We start from the raw sequence: 19257 nt of genomic DNA on the forward strand, positions 1-19257 counted from the left end.
ACACATCCACACCAATACCAGCAGGAGGGTGTTTTGGGAGCACTGCACCAGGATCACCAGGGAATGCTCTGGAAGGAACATTGCAGGGGATGCAACCTGGAGGGCTCTCACAACCCTGATAAAATGAGATTCCCAGAAGGAAGGGTGCACGGGGAAAGGGAGAGGGTAAGAAGGAACATGTAAATTCACAAAATAAAGCTGCTCCTCTTCTCTACACTTGCACCACAGTTAATCACCCGGAAACTCCAATCAGAGCTATTAATGTGACTATCCAAGCATAAAATTGGCTAAATGGCAGCTTGCTCTCCTTCATCTTCTAGTCCTGTCGGCTCCTGCCTGTAGCCAAGAGCAGGTCCTGAGCCGTCCAGCCCTGCTGTGGCCTCCCCCATCCCACAGTGCCTGCCAGCCAGGCACTCCTCCCACCACCCCTCCGGCGGCTGGTGGTGGCAGCGCTTTGTCGGGGCAGGACACATCCAAGGCATCAGAAGCAGTCGTGAAAGCAGAAGAGGTGTCCAGCTCCCTGGTGTCCTTCCAACGCAGCAAAGCCCTGCCATTAAACGGCATCATGGGGCAGCACGCCTACCGTCCCCGCCAGTGCCAGCAGGGTCTCCAGGAGTCTCCCCCAGGCAGAGCTGCCAGTGCCACTGGGGCGTGGGAAGCACAGCGCCTCCCCCTGCACTGGCACCACGTCCCGGAGCCAACAGGCTTCCTGACCAACTCCGTCACCACGCACCTTTCCACGCTCGCCTCTGTGATTGCTATGAGCTTTACAGCTCTCACTGAGAGCCCACACATGAAACCCTGAGCTGGTTTACACCAATGTGCAGGCAAGCAGGAGCTCACAGAATGCTGGACCTGAGCCCCCTCCAGAGCGTTATGGAACACGGATGATCCCAGCTGCAAGGGATTCACACCTGGCTGCACGGTCCTGGCTCACAACACAGCCTGCTTTGCCCTCCAAAGGGCCTGACACGAGCAGGAACGAGCAGGCAGGTATTTTGTCACCAAAGGAAACAGAACTGACTGCAGGGAACACCAGGCTGCAGCTCGCTTGAATACAGGGGCATTTACTTTCTGCCAAGGAGACACCTGCTCCACAGGGGATGATCCAGAGCCTAATGAAATCAGCTGAAAGACCCTCGCACTTCAGAGGGCCCCCAGTGGGGCCACTCAAGTTCACTGTTTTCTGCACAGTGCACCCAAGGGAACAGATTAATGGAATCTCATAGAACAGCTCTGGAAAAACCACCCCTGTATCCTGCCATGGAAGCAGACCACTGCAAAGGTCCACACACATCCTATGGTGAAAACCTATACACAATATTTATTAATATGCATATTCATTACTAAGCACACCAAAACATTGTCCCTCACTACATGCCAGACACTGGTCCAGCCTCTATTCTGCTTAGGAGTGAAGGACACGTGGCTTTCCTGCATGCACAGCTCTTCTAACAAGACCCAATTTTCTGCCACTCACATCTGTACTCACCATCATCACTGGTGTGTGGCTCTGTGCCGTTGTCATGGTCAACTTCATCGATGGTGCCTGGCTCACTGTGTGGGCTGTCACTGAAATGAAATACACCGTGCTTTCAAAGAATGAAGGAGATTCTGTTCCTAAGGCACTCAGGATATCTGAAACAGTTACATTTTTACTTTTCATAGGACTGAGATGGTCATTTTAAATCACAGCAGATCTCTGAGCTTGCTTTGAGAACAGCAGACACTCGCACCACAATCTCCAGGCCCAGAACATCATGTTCCGTTCCTCTTATGTCTTACTTGTATTTGGCAAAACAAGTGTAAAGTGGTATCAAGTTAAAATGTTCCATTCACTCATTCACAATGAGTTACAGCATTTTATCCTCTGCTTGCATCAGTAGGAATGGCGGCAGGTAATCAGTGTCAGGGAAGATTAGGTCTCGGAAATGTATAAAACTTACACAAAAATCACTTCAAGTCTGTTACAAATACTGGTTTGCTGAAACTCAGATCTGAATGTTGGTTTAGAATTCCAGCATCTTCCCGACAAGCATCTAATATCACTTACACTTCTCACGTGGGAGTTTGTTTACAGAGTTTTCCTACCCCAGGTATAACAAGTAGGGCAAACTGTACACCAGAAAGACATGATGCAATGGAACCGCACACAGCTGATCCTGTCCACAGCTAATGCAACCTCATCTGTCTTCCAGCACTGACAGAACAAAAGGAACTGGAAGGTTCAGGTTAATTTTGGGCTAAGGGATTTCATCCAGCTAGCAAATTGTGATGGAACTATGGGACTTTACTCAAAAATCCCAGCCTAGGAGAAATTTGGTTAGAATTGACCTGAAATTCTGGTTCTGTTCTGAACACACTTCTGCAAATATGCAGCTAAAAGAATCTTCACAAATATTAATATTCATACTAGAAAAAAGTTTTTCCTGAAGTTTTTACTAAGGTTTATAATGCTGAGTCAGCATGAAAAAAATAAATGCTTGTTGAAACTGCCTACCCGGCATGGCTAAAATCAAAAGCAAAACTGATGTATTTACGTAGATACTAATTAGTTAGCTGTGCAAAATCCTCTTAGTTTTATGAAAGTATTTATGGCTAGGAACCATGTAGACAGCCTGGTATGGAGTAAGATTCTCAACCAGTGTAAAACAGCACAAGCATATCAAATATGTATCACTTGTACACCTTCTTCATAACATTTAACAGGAACAAGTGCAAAAGGGCATGCCCCTTCTGCAGGGGGCAAATCCACCCCAGTGCTGTGCTCGGCTGCCCTGAATATTAAGTCTGAATTTCCTCAAAGCCATCCTCATACCCCATCCTCCTGGGGGTCTGCTCCCGAGATACCCTCTCCTACACTCAGGTGAGCTGGGGTCAACTTCTGCCTGCCAGGGTTCAAGCCAAAGCTCTGCATTTTGTCACAGGTTCGCAATGTACAGTGCCAGAGGGGAACCCTCACACAGGCCCAGCTGTAAGCTCTGCAAACAATGAAATCCTGCCCCCACTCCTTACCAGTACTCCTCCCCTCCAGTCATGCACTTCTCGTAGACAGGTCCTTCCAGCTCTCTGTGGCTGGGGAAGATGCCCTCGTGGTTAATGATGATGGTTTTGATGACCTCATTGACATGGGCCTGGCAGGACACCGGATCCTGCCCATCCGGAATGTGCATCAGAGTGGGCCCGAAGCAGATGGCCAGGTTGTAGGGATCCATCATGTTCTCATCACTGTACTGCGACAAGCTGCAAGCACAAGTGTTAGCGAGGTGCAGTGCCAACCTTCCCCGTTTGCTCAGAAAAATCTTCCACCAACAACCCCCCACCACCCAAGAAAGCAGTCATCGCTGAGCTGTCCATCTTCCCCACACACAGCCATGGCTGGGCAAGGCCAAGGAAGAAGCAAAATACAGCTCTTCGTGGCCATACCAAAAAGGACTCATGCAGCAAAGTCAGGGACTGTCTGACAAAAACAGCAGGGCAAGGAGAAACTCAGTGAAAGAGGGGGGGAAAAAAAAAAAAAAAAGACTCACTGATTAAGGAAAGCAAAAAGGTATCTCATGACAACGATGACAGCCCGAGGCAGAGTGATGATGATCTGCTGGATCTGGTGCACTCTCTCGGTGGGGTTCTCAATTTCTGGAACACACAGATAGAAAGCGCATCTTTAAACCTTCTCAGGACCAGACAACACAGCACCAGAGGGACTTGCTCCAGTTCTAGCAGCCTACTACGCAAGGAAAACAACAGCCTGTTTCTAGATTCAATCCACTGGTTTGGCACTAAGGTGTGAGCAGAGAATCAGGCACGGTGCTCTTCCATGGGTGAATTCATGCATACATTCAGATTCAGCAAATAAAGACATTTCCATGGTTTTATTTTTAAAATAACTGTTCATGCGTTATTTAGTTCATTCCCCAACAACCGCTCTATTCCTCAAAAGCTTGAGTCAACGTGGCACTAGAAAATGGAGCACTGAAGGGAGCACTGCTTGGTTTTCTAGTGCAGGTTTTTAGATGAGGTTTTTATTCATGTTACTCTTATGGGTTAACCATCAAGTTGTTCTGAGTCCTTCTGCTCCACTCTCCCACTGGCCTTAACAGGAATTTAATCTGAACTGATTCTGAGTCAGCACTTTAAGACTCACTTCTCCACACAGCAGTGCACAAAGCCCACAGCTGCTCTCAGAAACCAGCTTCTTTCTGTAGGAAGGAGGGTGACTCCAGCGATCTTGCTCTCTGTGCCAGCTGACTCAGCCGGGGACCCCAGTACTGCCCCTCATCCTTCTGCAGCCCCATGCCAGGGTGGTGCTGAACCCCCATGCAGCAGCCTCCTCGACCTGCAGAGCTACAAGAGCCCTGCTGCAGCACTGACCCGCTGAGGGGCTCAGCACTGTCCCACAGCAGCTGGCAGCACATTCCAGCCCCCAAGGCTACTGGGTTTTTTACACTAGTATCTGCTCAATATATTATGTAGATAGTTAATCCTGCGACTTTTATTTTACAGAAAGCAGACAAGGAGTACCAAAGCTTTTGTGAAAGCAGTCAGCCTCAGATGCATGGAAGAGACGCTTACTTTACTGTGCTGACACAAACATTTGCTAACCATAATAAAATTCACTGACAACATATAGATGGACTGCAGGCTGATGGAAACCTTTATAGTATTTCATTTTGGAAATTTTTCCTTTTGAGGAATGTATTTACCCTGTTACTGCTTACTGAGTTCTCTGTTTCTTTGGTTTGGTTTAACTTGAGGACTTTTATAAAACAAAAAAATAAATCAATAGATCTACCACAATAGATATCTGTTCTGAAACCCAGAGGAACAAGTTGTCTTGAAGAACTTGCCTTTTCACTTAGCAAAATGTTTCAACTGGCTGTAATTCAGAGGAATTAATGGAGTAATCATCAATCACTCTACAATACAGGCACACTCCTGAATGAACCTTTGCAAACAAAGGGACTTCCATGTAAACTCTCAGTCCCCCATAAGCAAAAGCAAAACTCAGCATTTCATCTGCCACCAGGAAGCCCGGCTTCCCCATCACATCGGCAGGGAACAATGCGGCTCTGCAGCTTCCAGGGGCAGGCAGAGGCCCTGCGACATGCGCAGCAGCACGTGCTGCGAAAAACTCGCTCGGAATATCTTTCCAGGAGCCAAGGGAAATCAAGGTGGCTTTGTGATGCACTGCGGTGGAAAGCCCAAACCGCTCGGCTGCATTTAACCTTTCCACCATAATTACAAAACAAGACAGAATATCTTACAGCAAGGGTGGCATTTTAATGAGCAGTGGTTTTCAAAGAAAGGTTTCTTCAATCTGCTCCGGCTGGGACACCTATCACACACCCTGTATTTATGTGGCAGAAAGTCAGACGCAATTAAGGTCAGATTTTTAATGGGCACAAGGCACTTTAATTAATTTAAACTATACTTAATTGACAGGTAGCAGCAGGAAAAGAAAGGAAAGATGAGGAAAAGGAAGATTCTTGCTAAAATGAGGAAAAAAAAAAAGAGGAGAGAATACTATGCAGAAAATTAACAGATGATGTTTGCAACAAAAACTCCCAAAAGCTTAATAAATTGTGCAAACTGGCATTAATTAGGGATGGTGCAAAAGCATAAGCCTATCTGCAAGCACAGACAGTCACATCACCAGGCGCCAGGCACATTTCCTGGCACTGAAGAGGACCCTTCCCTGCGGGCTGTGCCCTCTCCGGCTCCCCACTCTGCCTGCTGCAAGCCTCCCCTCCACCCCCCCACCCCCCCCCCAGGGGAGGGCAGCCAGAGTGAGTGCTGCAAGCCAGGCTACAAATCCCTGTCTGGGGACGAAACTGGTGCAGAAACAGCCTCCTTCATCTGCCGTGCTACAGGTGTGCTGTGCTGTTTCACGCATCAAAACTGAAAGGCTACAGTGAATTTCCTAAAGTGACTGTATAAAGCAACTGTTCTTGAAAAATAAGAGCACATTCTTCTCTTCCTGGAACAAGCCCATCCCTGCATCATTCCCCTCTAGATATCATTTGTCTTTCTTGACATCACTAAATCTCTTATCAGTTATGCACATTAACATTAAGAAGAGGGGAAGGAGCTATGAGCAGCGAAAGCCAAACGAAGGACTTTAGCACACATTCCCCAGTCAATCCCCCTGAAGCTACCCACGTTCCAAGAGACTTGAAACCCCAAACAACCCCAATGCCTCTCCTGTGAAATGAAGTCATCCTGCAGCCAAAGTGTGCAGCACGCTCCTCCATCATCTCTGAAACATAAAACTCATTCTGCCTTCCTTCCCTCCCCTCAAGGGAGTAATTTCCATGACTTGCCAATAAATAAATGTCATCACTACAAGGTACTGAGAGAAATGAACCCCAGCTGGGCTATCTGTTTCTTCAGTTGCAGAGAAGCAAGTGGAGTTGGGAGAATTCAGGACAGAACAAGAAGAAACCAGGCTCTCCCCACCATTAATTCCAGATCTTCATGATTATAACCCCTGAGCTTCTACCTCTGCTCACATCCCAAAGAACTTTCTGGTCTTCCTTGGGACGGGAAATGCACATGGCAAACACCTGGAGAACGGTTGATGGAGTGAGGCTGAAACCACACCTGCACAGTCGAGAGTGGGAGAAGCTTTGTGAGTAGCCAAGAGTTACTGACTTTCGCTATGTTTAGTAGAAGCCACAGCAAGATGTTTTACCTCTCCCCTGCCTCCAGCACTGCCAACACGCACTCTTAATTTCTTTTCCTAACAATTTCCACTGTAGACCTATAGTCCTTCTTACAGTATAAGGTGCTATTTGCAAAACTCCAGTGTACTTGCCCCCTGTTCATTGCTTCTCTTGTCCCACCCTATTCTCTGAGAAGAGCTGTCACATGTACTTACTTATAGTAGATATCAAATCTTGAAACCTTTCCTTAGGAAAGAGGGGGTTTTCCAGTCCTCGGAAATACAGCTTCAAGACTCCAGCCACTGAATTAATGTCACGTTCATTTTGATCATCAGCGAGGGGATCTTCACCTGCCCAGAGAAGAGTTTTTTATTTCCAACATTACTATCAAGTTGGACTAACACAGCAAGTATTTTCCTAACTCAGTGGAAACCCAGTTTCCCCACAGTTCTGAAACCCCTCCTCTGTGTGGAATGCTAATGCTGTGCGTTTTCCCAGCAAGAGGAGAGTTTAACAAGGTACTCTGACATAGCATCACACTGAGGCATGCTATAGCCCTACCTACTAAAAAACAGTTTACTGTGGAGATTTTAAACCTTTCCTGAAGATGAGGATGTTACTAATCAGTCCTCCATTACAGTTTCCAGCCCAGTGCATTTTTGCATTTAAAGCAACAGCATAGAGAGCTGAGCAGATCTGAGCAATGGTAGGTGAAAGCCTGAGAAGACAGGCTTGGCTGGAGGATGCAATTATACCTCTGGAATAGACTGAATGGTTATGGATGGCATTGTACTGACTTAAATCTATAAAAGGCTTTCAATGCCTAAGGGATTTGGATACCAATTCCTCTTAAATTGGATGCGCAAATCCTCCAGCCTTTGACAACCCCACCGCTGCCTCATTCATTGGCCTGCCCACCTTCGCCCTCATCCTTCTGAAGTTGCTCAAAGATTAAAGCCGTGGAAGCCGTTACCTCCACCTGGACTGATCCCTGCACAGCTTCACCTTCCCTCAGCAGTAGCAGCATGGCTCTGTCCTGACAGCCTGTCCTGACAGTCCTGCACCTTCAAGGTGCTTTTCTCAACAGAATCACTGGCAACTCCACAACCAACGCTGCCAGCAGGCACACATGGCAATGCTGCTCCTCCCTTGGCAAACTGCTGCAGGGAGGAGGAAAACAGATCCCCAGAGAACTATTTTACGGCTCTCATCTGAGGCTTTCATGCTCTTAATGACTGTGGAAAAGATCTCCACACCTACCCCTACTTCTCATACTCTTTCCCCAGGTGAGTCTTCGCTATGGCTGGAGATACAACACTGAGATACCTAGAAGGGGATAAAACCTCCTCGTATCTCGTAGCAGAAAGACCTTTAGCACACGCTTTACCCAGTGTCTAATGCACCCAGCACACACTGGAACGCCCATCAATGGTCTCTGCTCAGACACAGCAGTCCAGCTGCAGCTGCACACCCCAGCAACACACCTCTCTCAAACGAGTTCTTGATGTCGTTGACTTCCACCTGGGAGCCAGGGACTCTGAAAATGCCCTGCTGCTGCAGGCCTGGAAGAGAACAAAATTTTAGAAAAGATTTCTGTAGCTGTTAGGCAGTACGTCCTGGGAAAGAACAGCAGAAACTAGGAGTCGATGTGCCCCGAGAGGCTCAGAAGGGGACAGCCTGCTATGATTCATTCCTGCTGATATACTCCCACCAAGCCCCCCCAGATCAGTGTTCAAAGGGCTCCTGCTGGCCTGGGGCCAGAGCGAGCAGTTTGACCTGAGTAAGTGCTAGCCAGACCGAAGTATCTGCCAGTCATTCAATGCTACATCACAGTCAGTACCACTGTAGTTATAACCTGAGCCCGCATAGCAAAGGCTGCAGGTTTTTCTGCTTACATTCCACTGCTAACGACAAGTACTTAAGTTCCTTTGCAGAAAGTTTCTGTTGATATTACTGAATTAACTTACCATACAAATTGATGTAACGAATGCAGCTTTCTACTACAAGCGGAATAGCCTGTCCTGAATCCTTCATGAAAGGAAAGGAAAAAGTGAAAAATTACTGGTTTATTGATAACAAAGCATGGGAAATCCATTAAAGACTGTAAAAACAGAGATTTGAAAATGAGTGCCATTGAGTTTAGTAAGAGGACAGGCAAGAAAAGGAGGCGTTACACACATCAAGCCATCAAAAAGTGCTGAGTATACTATATGCGGTCAATTATGCACAAAAATAGCTTTCACTAAAGTGAAAGATTGCTGCTTGCTATCTGGTTGAGACAGGGGACTGATGCAACAGAATCACAGCTACTCCATTTCCAAGGTGTAATGCTGAGCCAAAATAAAACTTGTGCTATACCTGTCTGATGAAATAAGCCTCCAGTAACAGAGCTTACAACAGTATTTCCACCTAAAGAAAGAGCCACTGTCAGCAGACGCTAAAAAAACAAAAAAACATACTGAAACACCACAGTGTATGAAATAAACTGCCTGGATCTGAACCTGCGATGAGTTCTGGCTTTTGTTTCAAAGCTGCTTCTCTCCAGGCTGCTCGTGGAAGGAGCTCAAGGGGGAATGTGAGCCATGTCTGACTGCTTAAGTGGACATTTATTTTCCTTAGGGGGCTTGCTTTGGTTTGGTTTTTTTCCCCCAGTAGAGTACAGTTGCATCTCTCTGGTTAATTTACTCCGTCTCGTAGACGGGCCTCCAGTAAATACCTGATTTCTTGTTCGCGCATTCCTCCTTCCTCTGAGAACACAAAAAAGCAGCAGAGCGGGAAAAAAAGAAAAGATTAAGCAAGGATAAGTTCAGTTAGAGGTAAGCATCTCTTTCGGAGGCCATGAACGCTCAAATGCAATGGCAGCTTAGCAAGGTCCAACCCAGGCCTTCAGGCTGTCCACCCTCCCTCCCCACCCGGTCTGCACGCTGCACCCCAGCCTCAGTGCCCTGCAGAGCCTGCCTCTCTGATTTCTTCCCTCCTTGCCCCTGCGGCACTCACAGCAGCCCAAGGCCAGTGCAGGCCCCGCTGCAGGCCACACGGCTCCCCTGGACCAAGGGCAGCCCTGGCAGCACAGCACTGGCCCCCCAGGAGTCCCCACGGGCATGGGACGCCGGCCGCTCAGACAGATTTCCACTGCAGATAATTCCTCCTACACAGGGTTGAACAGGCTGGACTTTAATGAGCATTACTTTTTTAAAAATCAATTTCATAAGGAATAATTACAAGTATTAAAGAGATTACCGGCTTTGTCAGGCAGGCCTGTGTATCACCTGTGACAGTGCACGGTTTATAAATGCTGCCCTTAGGCTCATGGTTGCACGAAGGGAGCCTAAGAGAGCAAACCAGAGCCGGGCAATGACTACTGGTTTACCTAATCCAACAGGTTATCACTACCACTTCCTACAGCATTTTCACTAAAGCTTTCTTCAGTGCAGGATTAAACACTCTAAGTAACTGGAACAGCACCTTCAGAAATCCTTCCAGCGGCCAGGCGATTGCAAAGTGCAGGATTTTGGAGGATCTGCAGCTAGATAGCTGGAGGCATCCTTTGGGACAAATTCCACATATACATTTCCTCCTTATTCTCCTCAAATCTTTCCTTCTGGGTAATATTCTGGGATGAGCAGGGCCAAATGCCCCCTTCCACTGGGACTGCACTGGCAGTAATCAAGTTCATCTGAGTTCACCCCAGCTTAAAGGAAGAAAAAACTCTAGCCCACACTTCGGAGGGGCGCCTGTTGCATGTTATCCGCAGTGGTTTGCAGGAGATGGCCCAGCCGCCCTTTGGGAACCACCCGGCTCGGCGCTGGCCGCCAAGCGGGGATGGGCACCGGCATGGGTGGCAGGCGGCAGGCGAGCTGCCATGTCTCCTCTCTGGGGGCATTTGGAGGCAACAGTCTCCCACGGGAGAGGCTGGCGGCTCTTGCCTGCCCTCCCTCCTCGTCGGGATGCAGGAAGGGGCCCTCGGACTCGCCATGCCCTGCGTGATGGCATCAGCCACCCATCAGCAGCTGGCACAGAGATGAGCCAGCCAGGCTGTTACCATTAACATATTCCAAGGACGAGGATAACATGTCTACCCTCCCACACAGCCATCCATACACGCAGCGTTTCAGTTCAGGGCTGTCCGTCCTTACAACTGGGAGACATTTTCTGGGAGCTTACAAGCCATTTTCCTCCCCAGCCACGGGGGAAGATGACCACCAAAAATACATAGAAAAAGGGAAGGTGGGAGGAACTGTTGATCCTTTGAGGGTGCCGGGCTGGCCTGTCCTTGCTGCCTGATCTTCCTTGCCAGGAAGGAAGCGGTGCCAGCCGAGGGTACGCGGCTGAGTGCCGCATAGCGTGGCCAGCGGCCATGAGAGCCCTTGCTGCTGCCCTGGCCACAAGGCGCGCGGGCAGCCATGGGCCAGGTAATGCAAGGAATGTGCGAGGGGCAAGGACAGCTATGGGGAGAAACCGTCACCGAGGCAAAGCACGTGCTGGCCACGTCAGCTGGGTGCAGGGCAGACCCAAGAGACCCCGCCAAGGAAGGAAAGCAGCCAGCAGTTAGGACAGGAAAGCCACCATTACATTCACAGCGTTCATAAACTCTTACTATCAGCCAGCGAGTACCTTAATGAACGTTTCCATATTCCCGTTAAAGAGTTTATGATTATAGACTGAGAGAGGCCTAGGTCTCCTCATTTTCTGTGGCTTAGGGGGAAGACATGGGGGCCTGGGAGAAAATGGAACAAAATAAATCAACAGAACACCAAACATAAATGCAATGACAGGGTGAGATCTCAAAGCTTATGACCATGAATAAGAAATAAAAAACAGAAAAATCCCTCTGTAAGGACTCAACATGTGGCTCCACACACTCGGCAGCTGCCCACGCCTCAGCATCCCACCACGGACACCACTCCCCCTGTGGCCGGGGACCTGCAAAGAGCTCAGCTCTACTCCTCTACATCGCACACAGTGCCCGTGGCTCCTGGGGACGTGCCCTCTGCTTGCTCCAAAACCCTTTTTCCAGCAGCCTGGAGCAGGCTACCCTAGTACTAACTTGGCTAACTCATTTTGGAGCCAGTGCGGCAACGGCCTCACTCCTGTGTGTCCCCAAGCCTGGCTGAGCCCGGGTGCAGCTGGCAGGTGTCAGAACAGGCAGCAGAGCTAACCTGTAGGCAGCCTAGAGCAACATCAGAGTGGTTCACTATATACTGCACACATAATTGCAAGTCAAGGTCAAGCCTGCAGCCTTTAAGTAATAAATTCAATTTAATCTTGGTAATAGAAGCATTTAACAGCAATAAGCCAACCTAGCCATTACTTTCCATCCCCATAATCTTCCAATATTTCCCTATCAGACAGACTCTAACCTCAGCTGCAGCCCCATACAGCAGTCTAACCAGCTGTTGTTCCAGGCTTCCTGAAGAGTCCTGGTTCCTACTGTAAAAGCTAGTAATCTCCAGGACCTGGAGAGTGACAGAGCAGTAACTACACAAACAACCACAGCCTGAATGAACAATGGTGATCAGGAATGCAGAACCTGCTCCATTCAAGCCAGAGAGTAATAGAACCGCTAAGGTCACAACTGGCTTTGGTACCCACGATCGGCAGATACAATTCTCCTTCTTTGAGATGCCAAATACCAAAACTGCTGCTCAGTGTTTGTGCTGGGAGCAGCAATGACATATTTGCAGTAAAATGAAGTGTTGGTGCTCAGCAGGATTTTTAACACCTGCCTCCTACCTCCACCAGTTCGGCACTCTGTCAACCTGAAAAAGCACGAAGAACAGCTGAAGAGTTCAACTGACCACAGCTACCCCCGAAAAACACTGGGCTATTCCTGTTTATTCCTAAACGGACCTCATTCTGCTCACAGATGGCCAGACAGAACAAAGCAGGAACACCACCTCCCTGTAGCTAACTTCTGTTTGGGATCCACAGGGATGTGAATGGTCTTTCATCTTTCCAGCAGGCATTCCCAAGACTACTCAAAACACCAAACAAAAAGGTGAGCATGGTCAACACAGATGAGCAAACCCACCAGCATCTCTGTAAGAACAGAAAAGGTGGGCATGCACGTTAGGAAGTGGTGTGACCCTACTGCTACTGGCTAGTGACCGAGGGTCCTCATCAAGTCACCAGGAACAGACCTTGAAGACCCTGCTGACTTCAGCAAGGGTAACAGACACCTATGGCTTCTGGAAATGAGGCCATGGAAACGTGTGACTTTAGAGCAGCAATCAGGACTTTGGAGGGCTGCTTTCGTTAACACTATTCACACTTTGATTTCTTCTTCTGATAGTGAAGGACATTAAGACCAAAGTGTCTAGATCTAGAAAAGGGAGAAAAATAGCATAAAATCGCTAACTGATTTCTGACCTGTCCCCTACCCCCAGGCTACACTGATGCTGGCAGAGGAGAGATCATGACTGCAAACGCAAACAAAAACGAGTGCTAGGAGCCTGCATGCGGAAGTTCTCACAGAGCAGAGTCGAATGGACGCGTACGTTTACACAGAGCTGTAATGCAAAGGTGACAGTTGTGATCCGCCGGTTCCTTCATTGGGTGCCTTTAATTTTACTCTACACTCCTACAGCTTCTAACTGCTCCTTCAACGGGTACCTGAGGAGCAGAAGCGACTGCTGCCCATTCAAGTGCCCACCTGACCCTCAGCTGAGCGGCCCCGTGCTGCGGGCCAGGGACCCGGTGCTGTTGCTGCCGTGTAACCTCCTCTCCCGGCCGGGACAGCCTGGCCTCTGGCTGCAGCTGGTGGGAAGGTTGCTCTGCCTACGCTACAGCACTGCCTACACGAGGAGACTGCCTCTTGTTTGTTTTCCTTTGTGAAGTAAAAGCAACTGCTGAAACAAAAGCAACCAAAGCAGCAGGAGCTGTGCCATCACCCCTCACACAGGAGGCGGCTGTTCATGCCTTTGTCCCCACAGCCCCACGGGTGCCCACTCCCGGTGAACCCAGTACCAGAGCCCACGCTCCCCGCGGGTTTACCTCGCAGGGCCGGTGGGGTGGGCTCCCCCACCAGCTCCGCAGAAAGCCCTGCCTGGCACACCCCAGGGGCCGGAGCTCACCTCCTGGGTGCATCCGTAGCCCCACCAGCCACGGGCTTGCCACACACCGGGGGCCCGAGGGTGTCGGGGCTCTCCTGGGACCCGCAGCCAGAGGCGGCGCTTGCAGCGGCTGCCGTGAGGGCCGGTCCGGCGGGGGGCGGGGAGCGCGCTCAGGAGCGGCTCCTTGGAGCACCGGTGCAGCGGCACACTGCGCAGTGCCCGCAGTGCCCAGCCTGCGCCAGGCGGGAGAGACCCCCCTGTGCCCCGGGAGCACCCGCTGCCCTGCTCTGCCCCCCCAGCGGGTGCCCAGCCCGGCAGCCGCCCCCTCCAGCCAGCAGGCGAGAGCGCCAGGCGCTGCCCTCCGCTAGGGCAGCCTCTTCCCCGCCTGGAATGTCAGCCCAGGCTTCCCTGTCTGCTTCAGCATTTCCATCATGGAATGGGGCTTTTTTGCTGGCATTGCAAATTTTCTTAAGCACTGAAACTGGACTGTAAAAAGATGACACGGAGAGAGGTTCTACATGTTCTGGGGAGATGTTTGGAGGCTTTGCTGGCCCATGTCTTACTGTCAGAAAACCAGCACACCCACAGCAAGCCACCAGAGCTCTGTGGAGATGCTTTATGGACTGGACACAGATCAAAGCCTCCTCCCGGTTACACTCGCCCCTAGCACTATCTCCTGCTGTAGAGGGATGAAAGTCTGTGAATGCAGACGTGCTCTGCTCTCCTAGGCAGAGGAGACAGAGCTGGGAGAGGCTTTTGGGGACATATTGAAGTCCTTCAACAAAGAGGGATGGCAGGGAGTGGGTGGACACCCTTGTGTTCCGCTGTCTGAACACAACCCAATCTCAGCTATGCTACAAGGCACCGCACGGTGCTCACACAGTACTTCAGAGCCAGTCAGCTAGAAATTACACTGCAGCAAAAACAAGGGCCTGTTTGTCATCACCCTAATTAATCCACTTCAGGCAATGCAGCTGAGAAGCAGGGCAGTGATGTGGGGAGCCAGGGACTGCCGGCCTTCCAGCCTGCCAGCACAGGGTGGCTAGAAGATGGTTAAATCTGACGCCCCCAAGCTGTGTCAGTACCAAAGCAAACCACCCTTCCCACAGCCACCCTCCTTCTGCAGCCTTTCCCAGAAGCAGATGAAGGGGAAGAAACTGCTCACCTGGTTGTTCCGCATTCAGCTCTTTCACCTGTAAGAAAACACGAATTGCCATCATCTCTCTATGCTAGTCACCACAGAACGACTGTTAACACACATTTGCACAAGCACTCACACACTTAAAGGTTCTGTAAGCGCTGCTGTCAATAGCTTCTGGCAAAAAGAAGCTGGATGTGCCCAAGGGCCCAGCAGGCTGGGGAGATGCCGAGGTGGCTGCTATACCCACCACTAAAAGACGTGTTAGATAGAAATCCAGGACTCAGCCACAAGAGAGGGAAACCATCCTCAATTCCCACCGATATTAAAAAAGGTTTAGTTGCAATATGAAGACCATCTTGTAAATAACCAGATGCACTGCAGGTCCTCTGCAGTAAGTGCTTGTTTACACGAGCTGGGGGTTGGCCAAACCCAAGCAGGAAAGGGGCACTCCAATAAAGGCTGAAGCCCCCAGAGGGGCTGCTGAGATTATCCAACTGCCTCACAGAGGACCACTAATAGCACCAGGATGCAGTGGAGTATTCAGTTCCCCGGCTTTTCCTGTGAGATAACAGCCCATCTAATCACGACCAGGCAGACTCTATTCTGGCTGTCAATATTCTCATTCCCTTCGTATATTTTCAGTGCTTGGATTTTATATAAATGGCAGCATATCACCACTGATAAGATCTGTTCATTTTCAAAAGTATTTGTCAATCCACTGAAAAAAACTAAACTAATTTCACATGCTGTTTTTGCCTTTCTCCCAAGGCCAGGAAAGCTGATTTCTTCTCCCTTTTTCTAAGACACATAAAAGGAAGCATTTGGCTACACATGCCTCCTTCCTGCACTGCCTTGGCACCTGCAGAAAGCAAGCTTGCAGCCAATTCCTAGCTGAAAAAGCAAAGAATTCCACAGGAGTGTTTTGCAAATCCAGACTTCTTCCTAATGAGAATCAGCTCAAGCTGAAACGCAGCATTTGGCATTTACGGGCTAAATATTTGCCGAACGCCTACATAGCAGGATGATCCCATTGCCCAGGAGAAATTCAGAAAGTTTTCATTTGAGAATCTTCCACGGCTGCTTTTGCACAACTCTGTAGAGAATTAAAACACCTGACCCTGCATGCTTCCAGTATGGCATTAGTATGGCTCTTGTGAGAGAGACCCGGATGGCCATCAAATGAATCTTCAACAGTTGATTGCTTCTTGCATCGACCCACAGGAGTCTCAGCACTGTATCCAATAAACAGAGCTCTTTTCTGTGATCTCTGGGAAGAGCTGAGGTGGGTCCAACCTCTGTGAAGCACAAGCTCATCCCCTTGCCTACACCAATTCCAATTTTTGCATCGTTAAAACAAGACCACGGACCATTTATGTATTTTAATTTAAATATATTCTCTCCTGTTGGAGAATCAGGACACTAACTTATCTTCACCTTCTTTACACTGGAAAAAAACACAATTTTTAAAAAACCCTTTAGAAGAGCTAAAATCTTCTCCCAGGGACATAGTGGCATGTCACTACCCCAGCAGTGGTGGATTCCACCTGGAGCCACTTGCTCCTACCTCCCTCAGAAGTCCCTGCTTGCTCTATGGTATGAAGCCTGTTCGTGTGTATGTGCTCGAAACCAAACCTGTGACATTATCTGGGGTAATAAAAGCCTCCTATAGAAAAGTTCGTTCAGAAACAAGGGTGACTTTGCAGTTGTAGTTTAGAGCAAGTCAAAACCCTATGGCCAGGGGGGCAAGGGGCCTATTAAATCAGCAAGGCTGCTGGCAAATCTGTAACACAGAAGCACAGCATCAAGGACAAGAACACACGTGTGTTCAGGGCTGCGCTAAGAGGGGAAGAAGAAGGAGAGAAAGGAAAAAGGCGGAGCGTTGGGAGTGGGTGGGAATCTCTTTGCTGCTGAAGAAGTAACACAGCACGAGATTCAAACAAATTTCTCTATGTGCACACCCACAAAAAGGAGGGAAAAGAGTAATATTCTAAGGAAGTAATAATTTTGCATGTCACTGGTTAAACTTAGTAGTAGCAGACAACCACAGAAGCCATCAGTCACTCAGGAACACACAGACAGCAGGTAAGACCAAAAGATGACGCCTGGTTTAAAACTGTCTTATGTGCTGGGAGGTTCCTCCCTGGACCTAACCCCGCCACTCACCTTCTCCAAGAGTCTGCTTCAGCAAGTCATGTTTAGCCTGGAGCTTCATGATAAGGTTACTGCCATTCAAATACTCTTTAAATTTCTGAAATTAAAGATAAAACAAACAAGGTGGGTTAAGACTCTTGGCAAAATATATTCCATAATTGATGTACGCTTTTGCTCAGGGGACTGCTGGATGGCGGCTTGGTAAGGCTGACAGGCTCTAACAAACCAGACATCAGATGTGCCACAGGGCTGAGCACGGTCTAGTCACTTCTCACTGCTCCAGCCACAGTCCTGATGATCTTACTAGCCCCGTCTCCTTGGAGCTCCACCTCCTGCCTGGGAACGCAAGGAGGTAGGTCCAAAGAGAAGAGTTCAAAGCTAGCTTTCTTTTGTCAGGCTTCTGGGAATGGCCTGGAAAATCAAGAGGATCTCCCTCCACTGACAGACGCTTTGTCTTTGTGCAAACAAGTGATGCGGAGCAAGGCCTCCCAGTGCATGAGACCTTCCCAGGTTGGGGACCATCAGATGCTTTAAGCGCTGGACGATACTAACTGTGCAGCACAACTTCTCATTTCACTGTCAGACTGTTTGAAATTTTCATTTAGACTTGTGCTTCGGAGTGGTGTTACCGGGTGTCAATTTCCTACACACACCCCCCACCACCACACACACACCCCCAAACTGGAATAATAATACTGCTAAGAGCAAGTAGAAAATTTTCTACGCATATGTAATGTATCATAAGATGCTATTAAGCTTAGCCTATTAACCAATGAGGACTACTCCGGCTGAACTGATGGCTTATTGTATTTTGAGTACTACAGGAAAGAACCTTAGATCTGCCTGGAAGTGAAGTGCAGAGGCAAGGCTGCACGGGAGACACAGCACACAACAGCAAGGCGCTGCAAAGCCAGGCTGCTGCAGCTCCCTCCAACACCCTGCATGAGATGCAAATGCCTTTAGTTCATTCCCATGGGCCCAGGGCACATTTTAGCTGCATAAGCCAGAAAAGGAAGGCTTGGCTGATGGTTCAAAACTGCAAAGGCCTCCAGGAACAGCCACTGGATAGTGACACACTGCAAGGCTGGCTGGACTCTGCTACCCTGCTCTGAGCCACTCCTGCAGAGTTCTGTAAGTTTTCAGTCACAACTCGTTGCTCCAGTCATTCCTTCAAAGAGAAGAACAAGACAGACGCTGGATTGTCAGTCCCTATGCACTGCCCTGCCACTGAAAAATGCTTTCCAAACCCAAATCAGACAGAAGACAAATACTTGAAGAGACTGCATCGGTTCTTGCTCTTCACTAATGAGCACTTAAAATGGGACTGAGCCCTAGCAATTAATGCTTTGTGTCCTGTATCGCATGAGATGAGACTCACTGTAAAATAGAACATTTCAGTTTCCTGCTGGTTGGCTCTCCTCTTGGCGATGTTTATTTTACTCATGTAGGTCTCTGATGCAGCTGATTTGACCGACTCAGTGGAGCGGCTATGCTGGAAGGCATCCGAAACATCAAAATCTTCCACTGTCAGCATGTCCTGCAAAGTCTGCATTGTGGCATCCAGAGTTTTTCGTACCTATCGGAAATAGAAGACAGCATAAGCCAAAACAACTGGCCAACAGGCAGCTCCCAAGCACCGGGCTTGCGCTGGCTGTGGTCACTGGGTGCTCTCAGCGCTGTTGCTGGAAGGATTCTGCCCCTGAGCATGCCAGAAAACCCCCTGTGTAACAGGCTAAAGGCTCAGCAATACAGCCTACGAGGCCAAACACGAGACCCAGAGCGACTCCTTACCTCTTCATTCTCTATCTTGAGGGTGGCTAGTCGCGACTGCAGCTGGTGGTACCTCATCAGCAACTCCGTCTGCACAGGCTGCTGGGCACTGACCTGACACACCTGAGACAGGAATGGTGCCAGAGAGAGACAGGAGAGCGTTCAGTGCATCGTGCACTGGCCAGACACACACATTTAAATAGCTACATGATTCTCTCCAGCACCCACAATCTCCTCACAGCCTCCAGGGAGGCTGCATCATCCACTTTCTAATCAGCAGCGCCTTGGACTCAGGCCAGCACAGAGCATTTTCTACCCAGCATTGGAAAGCTGCACTGTGAAGTCTTCCAATTACAGCAGGTAAATCAAAGCTCTGCATTATAAATCTGTTGGGCAGTTCAGCTGAGAATCAAACCACAGGCTTCCTAATTGGGAGAGATACGGAGCAAGAGGCAGACTGAAAGAAGGAGCCCTAATGAGC

At 49.1% G+C, this 19257-nt stretch overlaps 1 protein-coding gene across 4 annotated transcripts in view; it reads right to left on the reverse strand.

Annotated features, from left to right (window-relative positions):
* SRGAP3 (SLIT-ROBO Rho GTPase activating protein 3) overlaps positions 1 to 19257 on the reverse strand; it is a 126815-nt gene that overhangs the window by 8532 nt on the left and 99026 nt on the right. For 3 of the 4 annotated variants that reach the window (XM_055708442.1, XM_055708444.1, XM_055708443.1), the window contains exons 8-18: positions 18798 to 18899; positions 18385 to 18582; positions 17019 to 17103; positions 14880 to 14907; positions 11277 to 11379; positions 8630 to 8690; positions 8147 to 8224; positions 6878 to 7012; positions 3531 to 3636; positions 3016 to 3243; positions 1493 to 1572 (exon numbers count right to left, since the gene is read on the reverse strand). In XM_055708442.1, coding sequence (XP_055564417.1) covers positions 1493 to 1572; positions 3016 to 3243; positions 3531 to 3636; positions 6878 to 7012; positions 8147 to 8224; positions 8630 to 8690; positions 11277 to 11379; positions 14880 to 14907; positions 17019 to 17103; positions 18385 to 18582; positions 18798 to 18899 — 1204 coding nt within the window. Of the gene's footprint in view, positions 1 to 1492; positions 1573 to 3015; positions 3244 to 3530; positions 3637 to 6877; positions 7013 to 8146; positions 8225 to 8629; positions 8691 to 9378; positions 9410 to 11276; positions 11380 to 14879; positions 14908 to 17018; positions 17104 to 18384; positions 18583 to 18797; positions 18900 to 19257 lie in introns of all 4 variants that reach the window. The other variant, XM_055708445.1, reaches the window with a different exon arrangement.

This window comes from Falco cherrug, chromosome 4, assembly GCF_023634085.1.
Source record: "Falco cherrug isolate bFalChe1 chromosome 4, bFalChe1.pri, whole genome shotgun sequence".
Taxonomy (NCBI): Eukaryota; Metazoa; Chordata; class Aves; order Falconiformes; family Falconidae; genus Falco; species Falco cherrug.